Source organism: Bos javanicus, chromosome 7, assembly GCF_032452875.1.
Source record: "Bos javanicus breed banteng chromosome 7, ARS-OSU_banteng_1.0, whole genome shotgun sequence".
Taxonomy (NCBI): domain Eukaryota; kingdom Metazoa; phylum Chordata; class Mammalia; order Artiodactyla; family Bovidae; genus Bos; species Bos javanicus.
The window spans coordinates 42,635,888-42,653,966 of NC_083874.1; the positions used below are offsets into that span (position 1 = coordinate 42,635,888).

At 53.2% G+C, this 18,079-nt stretch overlaps 1 protein-coding gene across 2 annotated transcripts in view; it reads right to left on the bottom strand.

The window, feature by feature from the left end:
• The window catches only part of SHC2 (SHC adaptor protein 2), a 33,726-nt gene that overhangs the window by 14,957 nt on the left and 690 nt on the right, over positions 1 to 18,079 (bottom strand). For both annotated transcript variants that reach the window (XM_061423242.1, XM_061423241.1), the window contains exons 2-7: positions 3,922 to 3,992; positions 2,480 to 2,540; positions 2,209 to 2,328; positions 463 to 516; positions 281 to 332; positions 71 to 197 (exon numbers count right to left, since the gene is read on the bottom strand). In XM_061423242.1, coding sequence (XP_061279226.1) covers positions 71 to 197; positions 281 to 332; positions 463 to 516; positions 2,209 to 2,328; positions 2,480 to 2,540; positions 3,922 to 3,992 — 485 coding nt within the window. The remainder of the gene's footprint in view (positions 1 to 70; positions 198 to 280; positions 333 to 462; positions 517 to 2,208; positions 2,329 to 2,479; positions 2,541 to 3,921; positions 3,993 to 18,079) is intronic.

Below are 18,079 nucleotides of genomic sequence, written 5' to 3' on the forward strand. Positions count from 1 at the left end.
ACCCCAGGGAAGGGGAGGGGCAGGACCAGCAGGGGTGCTGGGGAATGGGGATAGAGGGACAGGCCAGTACCTTTCCGGGGGGACGACGACCCTGGGGGGGCTGTGCAGGTACTGTTTGAAGCGCAGCTCGAAGGCTTGGCCCACGGTGCTGATGACGCTCTGGGCAAGGCCCTCACAGCACTCCAGGATGTGACAGGCTGGGGGTCGTCAGGCAGCATCAGCGGGGTCTCGACTGGCTGCAGATCCAGCCCGCGGCCCCACCCGCCCCCACTGGCCTCACCTCTCTGGTTGATGGGGTCCTTGGCCACGTAGGCCACATAATCCGCCATGTCCTGGGGAGAGAGGGCAGCAGACACAGGAGTCCCAGCAACGTGGGGGTGGGACTGATGTGCACGGGCAGGGCATCTCAGGGCTTTTGGTGACAGGGGCTGGAAGTCCACCCCCACCCATCTGGGACCTTACCGTGTCACCACCGGACGCGAAGGAGATGGACTGCATGTGATGATTGGCGATGATCTGGCCAGAGAGAGACCACCAGTCATGGAGCTGCCGTTTCAGTTGGGGGAGGAGAGAGGGGCTTTGGCCAGTCACTAGAACAGGGCCACAGTGGGGACCAGAAGGACAAGGGCATGGAAGTGGAGACGTCCCCTGGACGGAATGCCAGGATGACCGAAAGCCCTGCTGGATGGGGAGCCCTGAAGCCAGGGCAGGATGCAGAGACCCACAGTCACACGCCCACGTACACGGGAAGACAAACCTGCCCCAACTGGTGGACATGTGCACACACGGGCACAGACATCCAATACACATACACACAAAGGTACATGGGCTAAAAGCCTCACACAAACCACACCCTGCACACACACACACACACCTTCATTTACAGACACACACACACAAATTCCCCACTCCAGCTGTTCAGAGACACAACCACTCACACACTCACACACACTCCAGCCCACCTTCACACCTTGATGCATCACACGTTGGCCCTCACACCCTCCCACACAGACACCCAGGCACAGCATATGCACACCCAGACACTCACCACTCTCACATTCAGACACATGCCCCATGCCACCATGGAGGCACTGAGGAGACAAAAGCAGGACCCACTGGAGGCTCCTGACTCTGCACTGTCAACCCAGGCAGCCTCACCTGTGTGCTCACTTGCATCCATTTGCAACTTCATTTGCAACATCTGCTAATCAGTGTGCTCATTTGCATGAGTGTGCTGAGTTTGCGTATTTGCATGTTTGTTTGTGTTGATGTGCTCACTTGCGTGCTCAATTAGCATCTATTCGCCACCACCCACTGCTGCCCTAAGTGGTCATGTCCATCCAAGACCCAATAAGCACCAGAGACGCCCAAGCAGGGTTCTCTCAGGGTCCCCCGTGATTCACTCAACCTGTCACCCCTCGGGGATACTCAGGGCTCCCCCTAACCGGCCCCTGCCCAGGGAGGCCCCCACTGGCATCCTGCTCAGGGTTAGCCCAGTGTGTTCCAGATAGAGTCCATGCAGAGGAGGACAGGGAGGTGAACGTGCTGGCAGCTCCCCGCCCCACGGCTTCCTCCCCAGCGGCAGTCTGAGCCCCCTCCCTGGGGCCCTGGCTTCAGCTCATCTCCTCCACGCTTCCCACACTCACACCAGACCACAAATCACAGCCCCTGCTTCCACACTTCTGAGGAGGATAGCAGTGCTGTCTGGAAAAATCCCAGTTCCTCACCAGGATCCTTGCTAACTTCTCAGGCTCTGTCTCATCAGGTGACCTCTGCTCAGTGTCCTCTCACCTCTCCACTCAGCGCCAGCATCACCACCTCCAAGAAGCCCTCCGTGATGCCCCTGCTAGGTCACAGTGCCCTGTGCATGCTCACAACCCATGCCCAGCATCACAATCCTCCTCAGAATTCATAGTTATTCCCTCCTTTCTGCAATTTTATTTTGGTTGCTTGTTTCCACCAGAAGATTCCAAGCCTCGGTCTCGCCTCCTCAGCAATGCAGACAATGGGGCCGAGACCTTCTTTGGGAGGCCGTCCTAGGAGCTGTGGAGTGAGGAGCAGCTCCCCTGGCCCCGCCCACTCGTCGCCCCGGTGTCACCACAGACCCTCAGCCAGGCCCTACTTGGGGCTGGGGGGGCCTGAGGGCGGGGCTGGAGGAGGCTGAGGGCGGGGCTAGAGAAGGCAGAGGGCGGGGCAGGCAGCGCTCACCTGGCGCGTGGCGGGCACGGAGAGGTTGAGGCCGTCGATGGAGATGCTGACCGCAATGCTCATGCCCGCGAAGCGCAGGTTGCTCTTGCCCAAGATTGAGGCCAGGGCCTTGTTGGGGGCCTGGGGGGGGGCAGACGGCACAGGGGTTGAAGAGGGCAGCCTGGCCTTCAAGAAGGTGGGACCACACTGGAACTCCAGCTGGGGCAGGTCCTGGGATGGTCAGGCGTCTCCCCCCTCACTTCCACCCGGGGACCACAGGCCCCTCACCCACCTTCTTCTTCCAGGAGCCCCGGACGCCAGGCACCGCCTCATGGAGCCGGTTGATGGCTTCCCTGTGTGGGCGGAGGGGGAGGGGGCTTAGAGAGCTTGGAGGAGAGCGGGCAGGAGCTCAGAGGAGGGTAAAGGCTCAGAGAAGGCAATGGGCTAAGGAAGGGGTGCAGTGCATCCTGAGGGGGGAGGGGCTCAGAGGACAGAGGGATGCTGGGGCAACTGGTGGCCTAGACGGGGACTCCCAGGCTGCCAAAAGCCCACGCCATGTCCCCAGCAGGTGCCCTTGCCCTCAGCTCTCCCCTTCCTGCCCTTTCTTTCTCAGAGACCAGCGGACCCCTGAGCCACAGCCCACTTGAAGGCACTGGGGTCAGATTTGGGGATGCTGGCACAAACCTTGAGCCTGGACCCCAAGTTCTGTGTGACCACAGGCTGGCCAAGAGTCCCACCTGAGGCATGAGAGGATGCCCTCTGCTCTGGGCCCCCCAAGACAGGGGCTGATACTGACCCCCCAAACCGAATGGGAGAGACTTTGTGAAACGGCTCATCCCTGGGGAGGGACTGGAACTTTTATAGAATCCTGAAGGTCAGGCAGACACACAAGTTCTTAACAATGTTGGTGCTGCAAGGGGAAACCAAGCCCTCAGCCTGACAGGTGGGAAGGTCAAATGGAGCAGTAGCTCCTCAAAATGGGTAAGGTAGTCACATCCCCAGGTGCACACCCCGGAGAACTGAAAACACAGGCGCACACAAAACCTGCATACATAGCCACAGAGCACAACTCACAAGAGCCCAAAAGGTAGAAACCACCCAAACACCCATCAGTTGAAGATGGATAAACAGCCCATGGTCCCTCCTACACATGGGACCATCATGCAGCCCTGAAAAGGAGAGAAGCCCTAACACTCCCTACCATGTGGATGGATCCTGAAAACAAGATGCTCAGTGAGAGAAGCAGACACAGAAGGACATACAATGTGTGATACCATCGATGGGAAAGATCCAGAACAGGCAAATCCACACACAGAGAGGGTGGGTTCCTGGTTGTCAGGGGTTGGGGGAGGGGGTTGGAGATGGCTGCTCATAGGGGCAGGGTTTCCTTTCAGGGTGATGGAATGTTCTGGAATTAGACCATGGTCATGGTTGCACAGAGCTTCTGGGGTGGTACCAGTGGTAAAGCAATGGCACTAGTGGCACTACCAATGCAGGAGACGCAAGAGACCTGAGTTCAATCCTTGGGTCGGGAAGATCTCCTGGAGGAGGGCATGACAACCCATTCCAGTATCCTTGCCTGAAGGATCAGGTGGACAGAGGAGCCTGGCAGGCTACAGTCCATGGGGTCTCAAAGAGTCAGACATGACTGAACGATGGAGCACATAGTACACAGCACCACCGCCTCCACTCCCGGCACTGAGTGGCGCCAGAACCTGCCCCAGCCAGCCTCACCTGGTGACCTGGGTGCGTGTGCTGAAGTCCAGGGAGCGCATGGAACGGAGCACCTCGATGCAGCCCATGTACTGAGGGGAGAGAGCACAGGTCAGCAGCAGCCCCGCAGAGCCCAGCTGGGGGCCACCATGGACCCAAGCCCCTTCCAGCGAGCACCCCTGTCAGCCTCCCCTCCTGCCACCTGGAGCTGGGGGCCCACTGTGGACCAAAGACCCCCTCCAGTGAGCCCGCAGCCCTCCCCTCCCGCCACCCGAGCTATAGCCCCCACCTCCATCCTTAGGACGATGCCCAACCTGGCCGCCCCACACCTTCCTGTCTGTCATTTGCAGCCTGGCTCCTTCCCCAGCTCCAGGCTGCTGGTTGCCTCCTCAGAGCCACCCTCTTGACTGTGAGTTGTTCCTGGAAACTGGTAGATTCCTTCAACTCAGTCTCTCCTGCTCATTCTCTTTCTGCTCCACTAGAATGCCAGCCCAGGAGGACCGTGTGGGGGTAACCCTGCTCACTTCTACATCCCAGGGCCCAGGGCAGGGCCTGAGAGCAGATGGTGGGTGGAAGCCATCTGGCCCTTTGCAGAGGGAGAATGCTGACTCCTGCCTGGACCACCCTTTCCATGCAAGGGAACTCAATCTCCAAGAGATGTTGCTCAGGGGAAGCTGGGGCAGGGGTACCAGAGATGAGGGCCACCAGTGCCCCCAACATGGTGTCTGCGCTGAAGGAGGGACCTGGGCCGGCCACATGCAGCGACCGTCACGTAATCACTGTCATGGATGGGAAAACGTCCAGGACAGGCGGGCCCGCAGGGACAAAGACTGGGTTCCTGGTTGTCAGGGGTTGGGGAGCGAAGGGGTAGGATTACTGATAATGGGGATGGACTTCCTTTGGGGTGATGGAATGTTCTAGAACAGATAGCGGTGGTGATTGTACAACCTTGTGAAGGTACTAAGTAGCACTGACCTGTGCTCCAAAATGACTCATGGTTAAGTTAGTTACGTGATTGTACCTCAGCTTTTAAAAAATGACTCACACACACATTTTGACCTTGAAACTCCATTTCTAGGACTTTATCTCACAGAAGCACCAGCCCTTGGGCTCCAGGTGTGGGTACAAGCTGCTGTGTGGGAGCACACAGACCACCCATCTCCCCAGGGCTCCAGTGGTCTGGTATTTACCCCCAGTCACTCTTAACTCTGCAGCCCAGTGCAGGGTGGCCAGAGGGCCCACTGATTCGCTTTGCCCTCCTGGGCTGGTCCCAGGGTGCCAGCCACCTGTCTGGTCCCGACACCTGATGCTGCTCTGAAGTCCCGCCAGCCCCAGCCTGCCCCTCCCTTCCCATGAGAGCTACAGCACTGAAGGAGTGAGTAAGGAGTTGCAGACACCCCAAAACTTGACACATTTAGGGTTGCAAGGTCCAACCCAGGAGGCCAAGGTTGGTATTTCCAATAAACAACAAATATTTTCTTAGTGCAATATGTCCTAAATAATGCATGAGATGTGCTTAGGCCATTATCCGTGCTTATGAGAACTTTACATTTAACCGGGCAGCTTGCATTTTTGCTAAACTAAATAAACCATGGTGCTGGGAATGAAAGAGCTTACAGTTGTAAAAGGAAACAAAATTTTAATATATTTATATGCAAATATCTCTACAATATGGCATTAAGCGACAGGAGCAATGTGGCTATTAGAGCTCAGTGAGTGCCTTTTGTGTGGACAAGGGGGCCAGGAAAGAGCGCACAAGTGTAAAAACAGCCACCAGCTCCTGCCCTCCCCCATCCAGGTCCTGAGCTGGCCTAGACGGAAGCAGAGGCTGGAAAGGCACCTGTCGCTTGCTCCCCCACTGCTTCTGGGGCCCCAAAACCCTGTCAGGCTGGCCTGCCTGGTGACGAGACAAGGTGGCCCCAGCTGACATGGAGCCCGTTCTGAGGGGGTGTCAGTGCAGCAGGGCCCCAGTGTGAGGGGTCTAACCACCACCCCCCAACTAGTGTGCAACCCACCCTGGCTCTGCAGCTGAAATGTGGCTGAAATCCTCCCGTGCCCCAGCCCCTCCTTGGATGAAGTGGGGACACAACTCAGCTGTGCAGGAGAGGAGATGGGCTAGGGGTCCTATCCTGGAGGACGGAGAGCAGACCACAAGGGCACAGAAAGTGAGGAGGAGGCTAAGGGAGCATCAGGCAGTGATGACATTGGTAAGTCACTTGTCACATGCAGGCCTGATCGAAGCTCACTTCACCTGAACCCCTGTGATACAGTGACAAACCACCCCCCGGAGACAGAGCCCCAAGGACATGAGGCAACCTGCTCAGTCACTACTTATAGGCTGCAAGGGCACAAAATGAGCCCACATTCTGGGCTCCAGGATCACCTGCAGTGTCACCCAGAGTGTCACCTGGTGTGTTACACAGAGTGTCACCTGCAGTGTCACCTGGAGTGTTACACAGAGTGTCACCAGCCACGCAGGCAGTGTTGTTGTTCAGTCAGTAAGTTGTGTCTGACTCTTTGCAACCCCATGGACTGCAGCACTCCAGGCTTCCTTATCCTTCACCATCTCCCAGAGTTTGCTCAAACTCATGTCCATCGAGTCGGTGATGCCATCCAACTGTCTCATCCTCTGTCATCCCCTTCTCCTCCTGCCTTCAATCTTTCCCAGCATCAGGGTCTTTTCCAGTGAGCTGGCTCTTCGCATCAGGAGGCCAAAGTATTGGAGCTTCAGCATCAGTCCTTCCAATGAATATTGAGGATTGATTTCCTTTAGGATGGATTGGTTTGATCTCCTTTCAGTCCAAAGACACAACTGATGCTTTTGAATTATGGTGCTGGGAGGAAGTGGTGAGGCTGCAGCAGACTACACGCTTGGGGCCAGACCCCTTGGAATCCAGGGCTCCTGCCTGAAATGCCCCAATTTGTAAATGATGACAAGAAATTTTTATTCTTAGGACTTCCCTGATGGTCCAGTGGGTAAGAATCCGCCTGCCAGTGCAGAAGATGCAGGTTCCATCCCTGGTCCAGGAAGATCCCACATGACAGGGAGTAACTAAGCCAGAGAGCCACAACTGCTGAGACCGCACTCCAGAGCCCATGCTCTGCATCAAGAGAAGCCACTGCAATGAGAAGCCTATGGACCGCAACCAGCAAGTAGCCTCCTCTCACCGCAACTAGAGAAAGCTCACGTGCAGCAACAAAGACCCAGCACAGCCATAGATATTTTTTTTTAAGTTTAAAGAACTTTTTTTATTTTCTTCTTTATCTCTTTTTAAAGAAATCCTTATTTTTAAATAGAAGAGAGAAAAAGAAGGCAGAGGTCAAATTCAGCCTTGAGGCTGCCAGGTGGCATGACCTCTGATCCAGAATCCCACACTCGTGGGAGGCCAGCTGTGGAATATGGACAGCGACCCACAGGAGGGCTTGCCCACGCCCCCACCCCCCAGAACCTGTGAGCAGAGCCTTAGTGGAACAGGATCTCTGCAGATACAGCCAGGCTCAGGACATCAAGATGAGACAGTCCTGGATTCAGGACTGGTCCTTAACCCAGTGACCGACGTCCTTACAGGAGGATGGCAGAGGGAGGGGGGCCTGAGACACAGATGTGGGGGGATAGGGCTGGGGCCTGCGGCCCCCAGAAACTTGGAGAGAGGTTCTGCCCAGAGCTCCAGAAGGAAGCAGCCCGCCAGCACCTTGACTTTGGACCTCCAGAACCAGGAGAGAAAACACTCCTGTGGTTTTCATTGCCCAGTTTGTGGTCATTTGTTACAGTTGCCCCAGGAGGCCGACAGAGAAAGTCTGGAGGCAGACCAACCTTCCCCTCTGCAAATGTAGAAATGGAGGGAACCCAGAGCCCACCCAAGGATGTAAGGGGAGAAATCAAGTTAAACTGGGAAAACTGAGGCCCAGAGAGGGGAAGGGACCTAGGCAAGCTCACACAACAAAGCAGGGCAGACACAGTACAAGCACCCAGCTTGCCACTCTGCCCAAAAGACCCTCCATGGCTCATGGTGCCATCAGCCCCACACCATTATTACTCAGTGTCTTCCTTCTAAATAAACTTCATTTGTAAACAGAACTGAGTTTATTTCTAAAGGCCACTGTAGGAAACCACCCCAAAGTCTTTACACGGGTGAAGGGATAAGTAAAATGTCACCTCCCAGGATACTGGAATATTACTCAGCCCTGAAAAGGAGGGAAGCCCTGACACTCGCTACCACGTGGATGGACCCTGAGAGCATAGTGCTGAGTGAGAGAAGTAGACACAGAAGGACACGCAGGGTGTGATTCCACTGATGGGAAACGTCCAGAACAGGCAGATCCACAGACACAGAGAGTGGGTTCCTGGTGGTCAGGGGAAGGGGTGAGGGTGACTGTTGATGGGGCTTCCTTTGGGGTGCTGGAATGTTCTGGAACTAGATTCTAATGAGTGTTTCACAAATCTACGAGCGTACCAAGAACCTCTGAATTGTACAGCTTGAATGAGTGAGTTTTATGATACTAAAATATGTTTTTTTAAATATGCATGAGGAAACAAAAGGAGAAAGAAGAAAGAAAAGGAAATGTGCATGAGGTAAAAAGGAAACTGCATATTGTTACCATAAACCTCGGGTTTGATGCCTAGCAGTGCTTCCTAATAACCATTAAAATAAACATATAATTATCAAAATGAAAAGACCCATTCAGGATGAATTGCCCATTTTTGCTAAGCAAGTTAGTGGAAGTTCGTTGGGCTCCAGGCCATTTGCAGAGTCTCAGAGTCTCCCCGCTCCTAGAGCAGGTTGAAGGACAGAAAAACTGGACTCTGGTGAGAGGGGCTGGAGGGATGCCAGCAAGGGAGCCCCAGGACTGTGCACAGGACCACCTTGCAAACTTGAGCACATCTATGTTATTCTTCCATTTGAAGTCTGTCCCCAGGAAAGTACATCCCTGTGTGCGTGTGTGCATGCTCAGTAGGTCAGTCATGTCCAACTCTTTGTGACCCCACGGATTGTAGCCCGCCAGGCTCCTCTGTCCATGAAATTTCCCAGGGGAGAATATTGGAGTGGGTTGCCATGCCCTCCTGCAGGGGAATCTTCCCCTCCCAGAGATTAAATCCGAGTCTCCTGCATCTCCTGCATTGGCAAGTGGGTTATTTACCACTTGCGCCACCTGGGAAGCCCACAGGTATGTGTTAATTTTAACAGAAACAAATGAGGTCTTTACCAGGGAGAAACGTCCCCTTAACTTAGTGTGTTAGTCTCCGGGGGCAGCCGAGTGGAGCACCGCACCCTGGGGGGCTCAGAACAACAAGAGGTCTGGCATGTCCCAGTCGGGGGGGTCTGGTATCCAATGTCCAGGGGAGGCCCCAGGGGAGGGTCCCTCCTGCCTTCTCTAGCTTCTGGCAGCAGCTGGCCTGGTCTCACAGACATGTCTCTCTGGTCTCGTCCTCTGTGGTCACACAGCCCTTCTCTATGTGTCTGTGTCCAATTGTCCCTCCTCTTATAAGGACCCCTGTCACAGAAGGTCCTGGGCCTCTCCTGACCTAGAATGACCTCCTCTTGACCTGATTACATCTGCAAAGACCCCATTTCCCAATGAAGTCATATTCTGGGGCCCGGCGGACATGAACCTGGGGACGCCATCCTCGCCCGTACACCAAGCGATCCCGTTCCCAGCAGCTGCATCGGTGACAGAGTGCGCCTCCAAGCCCCCTGATGAAAAGGCACAAGCTGAGCTGGCCACGAGCATCATGAGCCCCATTGAGGGCCGACACAAACTGAGGGGCAGCCTGCAACATAGCTGGGGTGTGCTCCAAAAGCTGGGGAGCCCCTGGCATTGAGCACTGGGACACCCTGCATTCACACTCATTGTGGGTCCCCGCAGAGCATCCTGTCTCATGTCTGTGAAAAGCCCTTTCCAGTCACCGCTCCAACCTAACTCCTTTTTACACAGAACTCGAAGCATTTAGGGCATTTTTGTTTGTTTACTTTTCTACTGTGGGCAAAATATCAGTTCAGTTCAGTTCAGTCACTCTGTCGTGTCTGACTCTTTGCGACCCCATGAATCGCAGCACGCCAGGCCTCCCTGTCCATCACCAACTCCCGGAGTTCACTCAGACTCACGTCCATCGACTTAGTGATGCCATCCAGCCATCTAATCCTCTGTCGTCCCCTATTCCTCCTGCCCCCAATCTTTCCCAGCATCAGGGTCTTTTCCAATGAGTCAACTCTTCACATGAGGTGGCCAAAGTACTGGAGTTTCAGCTTTAGCATCATTCCTTCCAAAGAAATCCCAGGGCTGATCTCCTTCAGAATGGACTGGTTGGATTTCCTTCAGAATGGACTGGTTGGATCTCCTTGCAGTCCAAGGGACTCTCAAGAGTCTTCTCCAACACCACAGTTCAAAAGCATCAATTCTTGGGAGCTCAGCTTTCTTCACAGTCCAACTCTCACATCCATACATGACCACAGGAAAAACCATAGCCTTGACTAGACGGACCTTTGTTGGCAAAGTAATGTCTCTGCTTTTGAATATGCTATCTAGGTTGGTCATAACTTTCCTTCCAAGGAGTAAGCGTCTTTTAATTTCATGGCTGCAGTCACCATCTGCAGTGATTTGGGAGCCCAAAAAAATAAAGTCTGACACTGTTTCCACTGTTTCCCCATCTATTTCCCATGAAGCGATGGGGCCGGATGCTGTGATCTTTGTTTTCTGAATATTGAGCTTTAAGCCAACTTTTTCACTCTCCACTTTCACTTTCATCAAGAGGCTTTTTAATTCCTCTTCACTTTCTGCCATAAGGGTGGTGTCATCTGCATATCTGAGGTTATTGATATTTCTCCCGGCAATCTTGATTCCAGCTTGTGTTTCTTCCAGTCCAGCGTTTCTCATGATGTACTCTGCATATAAGTTAAATAAGCAGGGTGACAATATACACCCTTGACATACTCTTTTCCCTATTTGGAACCAGTCTGTTGTTCCATGTCCAGTTCTAACTGTTGCTTCCTGACCTGCATACAGATTTCTCAAGAGGTAGGTCAGGTGGTCTGGTATTCCCATCTCTTTCAGAATTTTCCACAGTTTATTGTGATCCACACAGTCAAAGGCTTTGGCATAGTCAATAAAGCAGAAATAGATGTTTTTCTGGAACTCTCTTGCTTTTTCCATGATCCAGCGGATGTTGGCAATTTGATCTCTGGTTCCTCTGCCTTTTCTAAAACCAGCTTGAACATCAGAAAATTCACAACTCACGTATTGCTGAAGCCTGGCTTGGAGAATTTTGAGCATTACTTTACTAGCGTGTGAGATGAGTGCAGTTGTGCAGTAGTTTGAGCATTCTTTGGCATTGCCTTTTTTGGGGATTGGAATGAAAACGGACCTTTTCCAGTCCTGTGGCCACTGCTGAGTTTTCCAAATGTGCTGGCATATTGAGTGCAGCACTTTCACAGCATCATCTTTCAGGATTTGAAATAGCTCAACTGGAATCCATCACCTCCACTAGCTTTGTTCATAATCATGCCTTCTAAGGCCCACTTGACTTCACATTCCAGGATGTCTGGCTCTAGGTCAGTGATCACACCATCGTGATTATCAGGGTTGTGAAGATCTTTTTCATGAAAAAGATAATATCTTTTTATATCTTTTTAATATCTTCTAAATAATAACTTAGAGTATATTTCAGTGTATAGGGTGTGGGCTTCTCTCCCCTTGACACACAGGGCACAGAACTGCCCTCACGCAACAGCTAGAGACTGATTCCAGGCATTACTCCGGCAGCTCCAGTGCCACTGCGGGCGACGTGATCTTCCACAACAGTGGACAACCCCAGGAGAGCCTGAATATCCGAAAGTGAAGCCTTGCTGTCCCTGTGTTTCTCCTTTTTATTGTTGTATTATTACATCATGGTGGTTTGGGGGGAAATAAATCTGCAGGTAGATGTTATATTTATATTTGATGTTCATTTCAGTGTGTTTAATCATTCAGTTGTGTCCAACTCTTCGCAACCCCATGGACTGTAGCCCACCAGGCTCCTATGTCCATGGGATTTTTCAGTGCAAAATATAAGTAACATTAAATTTATCATTTTAATCATTTTTGAGTGCACAGCTTGATGGCATTAAGCACATTCACATTGTCGTGCAACCATCCCATCATCTCCAGAACTTTATCACCTTCCCAAACTGAAACTCTGACCCCATGAAACACTGACTCCCCGTCCCCTTCCCCAGTCCCTGGCCCCACCATCTGCTTCCTGTCTCTGTGGATCTGATGCCTCTAGAACTTCCTGTGAGTGGAACCAGACAGTGTGTGTCCTTCTGTGTCTGGCTTCTCTCACTGAGCATCACGTCCTCAAGGTTCATCCAGGTTGTGGCAGATGTCAGAACCTCCTTCCTTTTTAAGGCTGAGTAATATTCCACTGTGTGGATGGACCATGTGTATCTATTCATCCATCAATGAACACTTGGGTTGTTTCTATCTTTTGGCTGTTGTGAATCATGTTGTTATAACTATGGGTGTGCAAATATCTGTTTGAGTTCTTTCTCAAGTCTCATAACAGGAAAATAGTTATTTTCTATCCTAGATGTACACACACACTCAACCTTACTCATGTATCCGGCCATACATGTTTAGGCCTCCTGCTTTTTGGGGTATTTACCAACCAATATAATTTCTAGATCATGTAATAATTCTATGCTTAACTTTTTGATATAGTGCTTTTATTTTTATTTTTTGGCTTCACTGCATGGCTTGTGGGATCTTAGTTCCCTGACCAGAGACTGAACTTGGGCTCTGAGCAGAGTCCTAACCACTGGACCACCAGGAAATTCCCTTGGTATGGTTTTAATACACACTGAATTTAATGAAACTATCTCATATGCTGACAGAAGGCTTCATTTGCTGATATTCAGGCTCTTCTGGGGTTGTCCACTGTTGTGGAAGACCATATCGCCCGCAGTGACACTGGAGCTGCTGGAGTAATGCCTGGGATCAGTCTCTAGCTGTTGCGTGAGGGCAGTTCCGTGCCCTGTGTGTCAAGGGGAGAGAAGCCCACACCCTATACATTGAAATATACTCTGTTATTATGAATTGCTGTCCCTCTGTTTCTCCTTTTTATTGTTGTTTTATTACATCATGGTGGTTTGGGGGGAAATAAATCTGCAGGTAGATGTTATATTTATATTTGATGTTCATTTCAGTGTGTTTAATCATTCAGTTGTATCCAATTCTTTTCAACCGCATGGACTGTAGCCCACCAGGCTCCTCTGTCCATGGGATTTTTCAGGCAAGGATACTGGAGTGGGTTGCCATTTCCTTCTCCAGGGGATCTTCCCGAACCAGCGATCAAACCCACATCTCCTGCATTGCAGGCAGGTTCTTTTACCACTTGAGCCATCAGGGAGGACGGAGGGTTAAAAACACTGATGATAAATGAGCTGTGGCTAATCTGACAGGATTGCAAGCAGTTGGCTTAAGCTGGTGGTTCTCAAACATGAGTGGGTGTCGGAATCACCTGGAAGTCTTGTAAAACACTGATCACCAGGCCCACCCCAGAGTTTCTGACTCTGCCTGAGAATGTGCATTTATAATAATTTCTCAGATGTCTGGGTACCCCACTCTGCTCAGCATTGGTTCAAGCCAATTTGGCCCATCTCCCTTGCCATGAATGGAGTTTGACACTCCGGCAGGTGAGGTATGGAGAGAATGGAAGGAATGCTTTCTCTTTTCCCAGTGGACATGGTTGCATCTGCATATGATACCTGGTGCTGTGGCTGCTCTTTTGTGACCATGAGGACAGCTAAGCCAGCAAGCTGAAGATGGCAGTGTGAAAAGACAGAAGACCTGGGTCTGCAGGGATATGGTCAAGTCATTGAATTAATCCACCCTGCCGCTGCTGCTGCTAAGTCACTTCAGTCGTGTCCAACTCTGTGCGACCCCAAGACAGCAACCCACATGGCTCCCTCATCCCTGGGATTCTCCAGGCAAGAACACTGGAGTGGGTTGCCATTTCCTCCTCCAATGCATGAAAGTGAAAAGTGAAAGTGAAGTCGCTCAGTCGTGTCCAACTCTTAGCGACCCAATGGACTGCGCCCATCAGGCTCCTCCATCCATGGGATTTTCCAGGCAAGAGTACTGGAGTGGGGTGCCATTGCCTTCTCTGTAATCCACCCTGGAGCCATCCTACTCCTTGCCTGCAAGGAATCAGCTGTATTTGCAGCTAAAACACCTGAGACAAGTTAACCTCCCACATTCTCACTACACACCCACTTACAAAAATCTGCCTTCAGGAAACACCGGGTGGCCCAGAGGCAGCCAGTCTGGGGCCCTGAGGCAGTCCTCAGTCTCTCTGGGCCCCACTGAAAACTTTCTTTGAAAAGAACTCTGGAGAGGGCATGATGACAGCACCCCAAAGAGCAGAAAGGGCTTGTTGTTGGAATTTTCGTGAACATGTAAGAGTGCCACATGCCAGGCAACCACGTGACCTCAGCTTAAAAAGGAGCAAAATTAAAGGTGAGTTCTTCAGCTGCACCTGCCCATTCAAGTATACGTGGCCACATGTGGCCATCAATGGGACAGCATGGAGCCGGAACATTCCACACTGTGGAGACCCTCTGGGCAGCACTGGTCGGTGCCAGTCGCATGGGCAGTTTAGGGAACATCACAGGACATAGTCTGGGGCTTTCCAGGAGAGGTGTCCTACTCACAGAAGGACCCAGCAGTCAGGAGGGGCCTCTCTTCTGCAGGGTGAGGGGGCAGAGGGTCTAATCTGGAACAGAAAAGGCACACCAAGGCCAGACGCCTCTTGCCCAGGTGAGACAGGGGTGGGTCCTCCCTGCCTCCTCCAGCCTCTGGTGGAGCCACCCTCCTGCCTGCCCTGCCCCAGGGCTGCATGGCCGGTGCCTACCTCTCCCTCCTCCACATGTCTCCACGGGGCCTTCTCTCATGGCCACCAGTCTCTGGATCCAGGGTGACCCCATCCTACCTAACAACACCTGTGAAGACCCAGTTCCCAAGTGAGGTCGGGAATGAGAAGAACTCATGATGAGGTCACCGAGCTGGGAAATTAACCAGCCCCAGGCCCCAACCACCAGGGCCTCTGCTCCCACGAGAGGATCCACGTCCTCCTGGTTCTAAGCCGCTCTGAGTTGTGCCTGTGGTGAGGCTGCTGATGGTGCCACAGCGGCCATGACCCTCACCAGGTTCCTTGACATGGCTGCGCCTCCGGGTCCTCACTTAGAAACTGAGTAGATAAACCTCAGGATGGGGGAGAATTCAACCGGGGGCTTGACTCCACACTCATGTCTAGACCAGATGCCCTGACGGCATTACTGCTCGCCGAGCCTCCGTTTTCTTGTTTTGAAACAGGGACCGTTACAGGGTTTCGTGAGGGTTCTATGATATCAGCTAGGTGAGTCAGCTGCTGTTTTAGCTTCCTTTTGCTGCTATAACAAATTAACACAAATTTAACATAAATGTATCCCCTTAGAGTCCTGAAGGTCTGGAGTCCAGCTTGGATCTCACGGGGCTAAATCCCAGTGTGGTCAAGGCTGGTCCCTCCAGAGGCTCCCTGCTTTTCCAGCTTTTTTTTACGGCCCCTCCCTCCATCCTCACAGCCAGCAGAGCAGCATCTCCTGTCTCTCTGCCTCTGACCCTCCCCCCTCCCTCTTCTAGGGACCCTTTGATGACACTGGGCCCCCTGAGAATGCAGGGTCGTCCCTATCATAGGGCTTTAACTTAATCCCTCCTGCAAAGTCCCCTCTGCCCTGTGAAGTGACATGTCCACAGGTCCTGGGACCAGGACAGGGGTGTCTCCGAGGCTGCTGGTCTGGTACTCTGCCACTCAGGTGGCAGCCAGTTCGGGCTGGAGAGTGGCTTCCGTTCTGGGTCTGGTGCTGGATTCTCACGGGGTGACAACTCTGCCTCTCTGGGCCTTGGTGTCCCCAGCTTACATAAGTGGGGACAGCACATTCTCTCTGGAGGACCTGGGTCACCCCCGTCGGCCCCTGCATGATTTGGGGCACAGCTGCTCCCGCCTTGACCTCACACTTCTCTGTGAACCAACCTGGAGAGGACTCATGGCTCTCAGAACACCTCAGGGGTGTGGGTGCAGAGACTGAGGCTTCCAGGGGAACAGAGCTGGACAGGGGGGCTGAGTCAGACTCCCTGCCCATCCCCCCTTCGGGGCAGCCATACCAGGGCTCATCTCCAACACGGACGCTGTAGCCCCCTTCTCCCCACCCCCACACTGCCCTGCTCCAGGGCATCTCTGCTCCCTCAACAGTGCCCCAGCCTCCCCTGGCTCTCTTTGCTGCCCTGCCAGCCTCACCCCAGCCCACTTCCACAGGAAAGCTCCTTTCAGCACCAACGCTGCTCTGCAACCCTGCCTAGAACCATCCAAAGCCAAGCTAGCCCGCACAGCCCCCAAATCTTACTCCTATGCTCCTCTCTCTGCACCAGCCCCACCACATGGGTCTCAGGCCAGTCCCCAAACCTGCCAGCTGAGCCCCTGCCTCGGATTCTCTTTCCCCAGTTGTTTCATGCCTAGGGCCTCTGTGGTTTTAGGGCTCAGCCTTAATGTCATCTCTGAGGGGCACCCCATCCACCAGCCCTGCTAAGAGCAGCCAGCAGTCTCTGACATCACTTGATTGTAATTTCTGCACAGCACCTGCCAATATCTGCCACTTTCCTGTTGTTTGTCTGTCCTTGTTTATTTACCATCAGTCTCTCCCTCTAGAAACCTGAGCCCCGTAAGAGCAGGGATCAGATGGGCCGCATTTCCTAGCATGCCATCAGCACCTGGCAGGCTCTGGCATGCATTATTAATAAATGTCTGCAGCATCGACGGCAATGTCCAGACCACTGGAACAGTCCAAAAGCCTGCACCCCAACAACATGAGCATCTGAATTCTGAGCACTTCTAATCCCCACAGCCACAGCCCCGAGGGCATGTAGTGCGAAGCCCAAGGCATTGCCGGGGAAACATCTGGCTACATAATCAGTGTTGAATCCAGGGAAGCTGAGATTCAGCAAAAGAAGGGGCCATGACCAAGTCAGAAGACTCCAGGAGCGAAGAGCAGGTCCAGAATGTGAGGCAGCCTAAGGCCCGCTGGCCTGTCCAAAGCTCTTCCTTTCTAACCCACTCCCAGGGAAGCTGCGGGCCTGCCTGGACCACACCTGGACATGCAGAAAGTCAAGGCCACTGCGAGCCGCCACCAACTGGGGACTTAAAACAACAGAAATGTAAGCCTGGCCCCACAGTTCTGGAGGCTGGAAGCCAGGGATCGAGGTGTGGTGGGGGCCCTGCTCCCTGAGGTAAGGGTACTTCCAGCCTCTTCCAGAGTCTGGCAGTGGTACGCGGCCACCGTGGATGTCCCTTGATTTGTGGACGCATCACTCCATTTCTCCCTTTGTTGTCACGGGGCCCCTCCCTGAGCGTTTGTGTCCGAATCTCCCTTTTCTTAGGAGGATACCAGAGATCGCATTAGAGCCGCGGTAATCCAGTGTGACGTCATCTTAACTCGATTATATCGACAAAGACTCCATTTCCACATATAACCATATTCTCAGGCTCAGAAGGTCAGGAATCTGAGGAATACTAGTCAACCTAGTATGGGGTGGGTGGAGGGAGGCTGTAAAAGAAGCGAAGACAAAACACCACACGCAAAGACACAGAACTCCAGGATCCTGGTCCCCACCCCAGACTGAAACGCTGTGAATATACATCGGATTTTGATGTGACAATGAACTGTGGGTGGGCGGAGTGGCCGGTAGCCTGGGGCGTGAGGAAGCATTTCACGGCGAGGCATCCCACGGGCCGCTCACCTCTTCCTGATGGTTCATCAGAACTACCCACAGAGTCAGAGGTTCATATAAAACCAGGACAAATAAAGACCTGCTTCTCTGCAGCGCCTTCCGAGGCCCCGCGATCTCTCACTTGGAATCAGGGACCTAGCAGGGCTCGGCCCTTCTGCACCCCACGTTGCCCACGGTCTCCGACCCTCCTGTCTAGAGGGAGTTTTCAGTGGGGATCTGGGTAGCCGGCCGCCCCCACCCGCGTCTTCCGTCCCCAGTCTCACCCAAGAAATGGGGGGCTACGCCTAACCTGCGCATGCGTGCCCCCCTCCCACCAGCCGCCCTCTCCCCGCCCCTCCCCACGTGACTCCGTGGGAACCTGGACCCCAGCGCCTCCTGGGTGGGG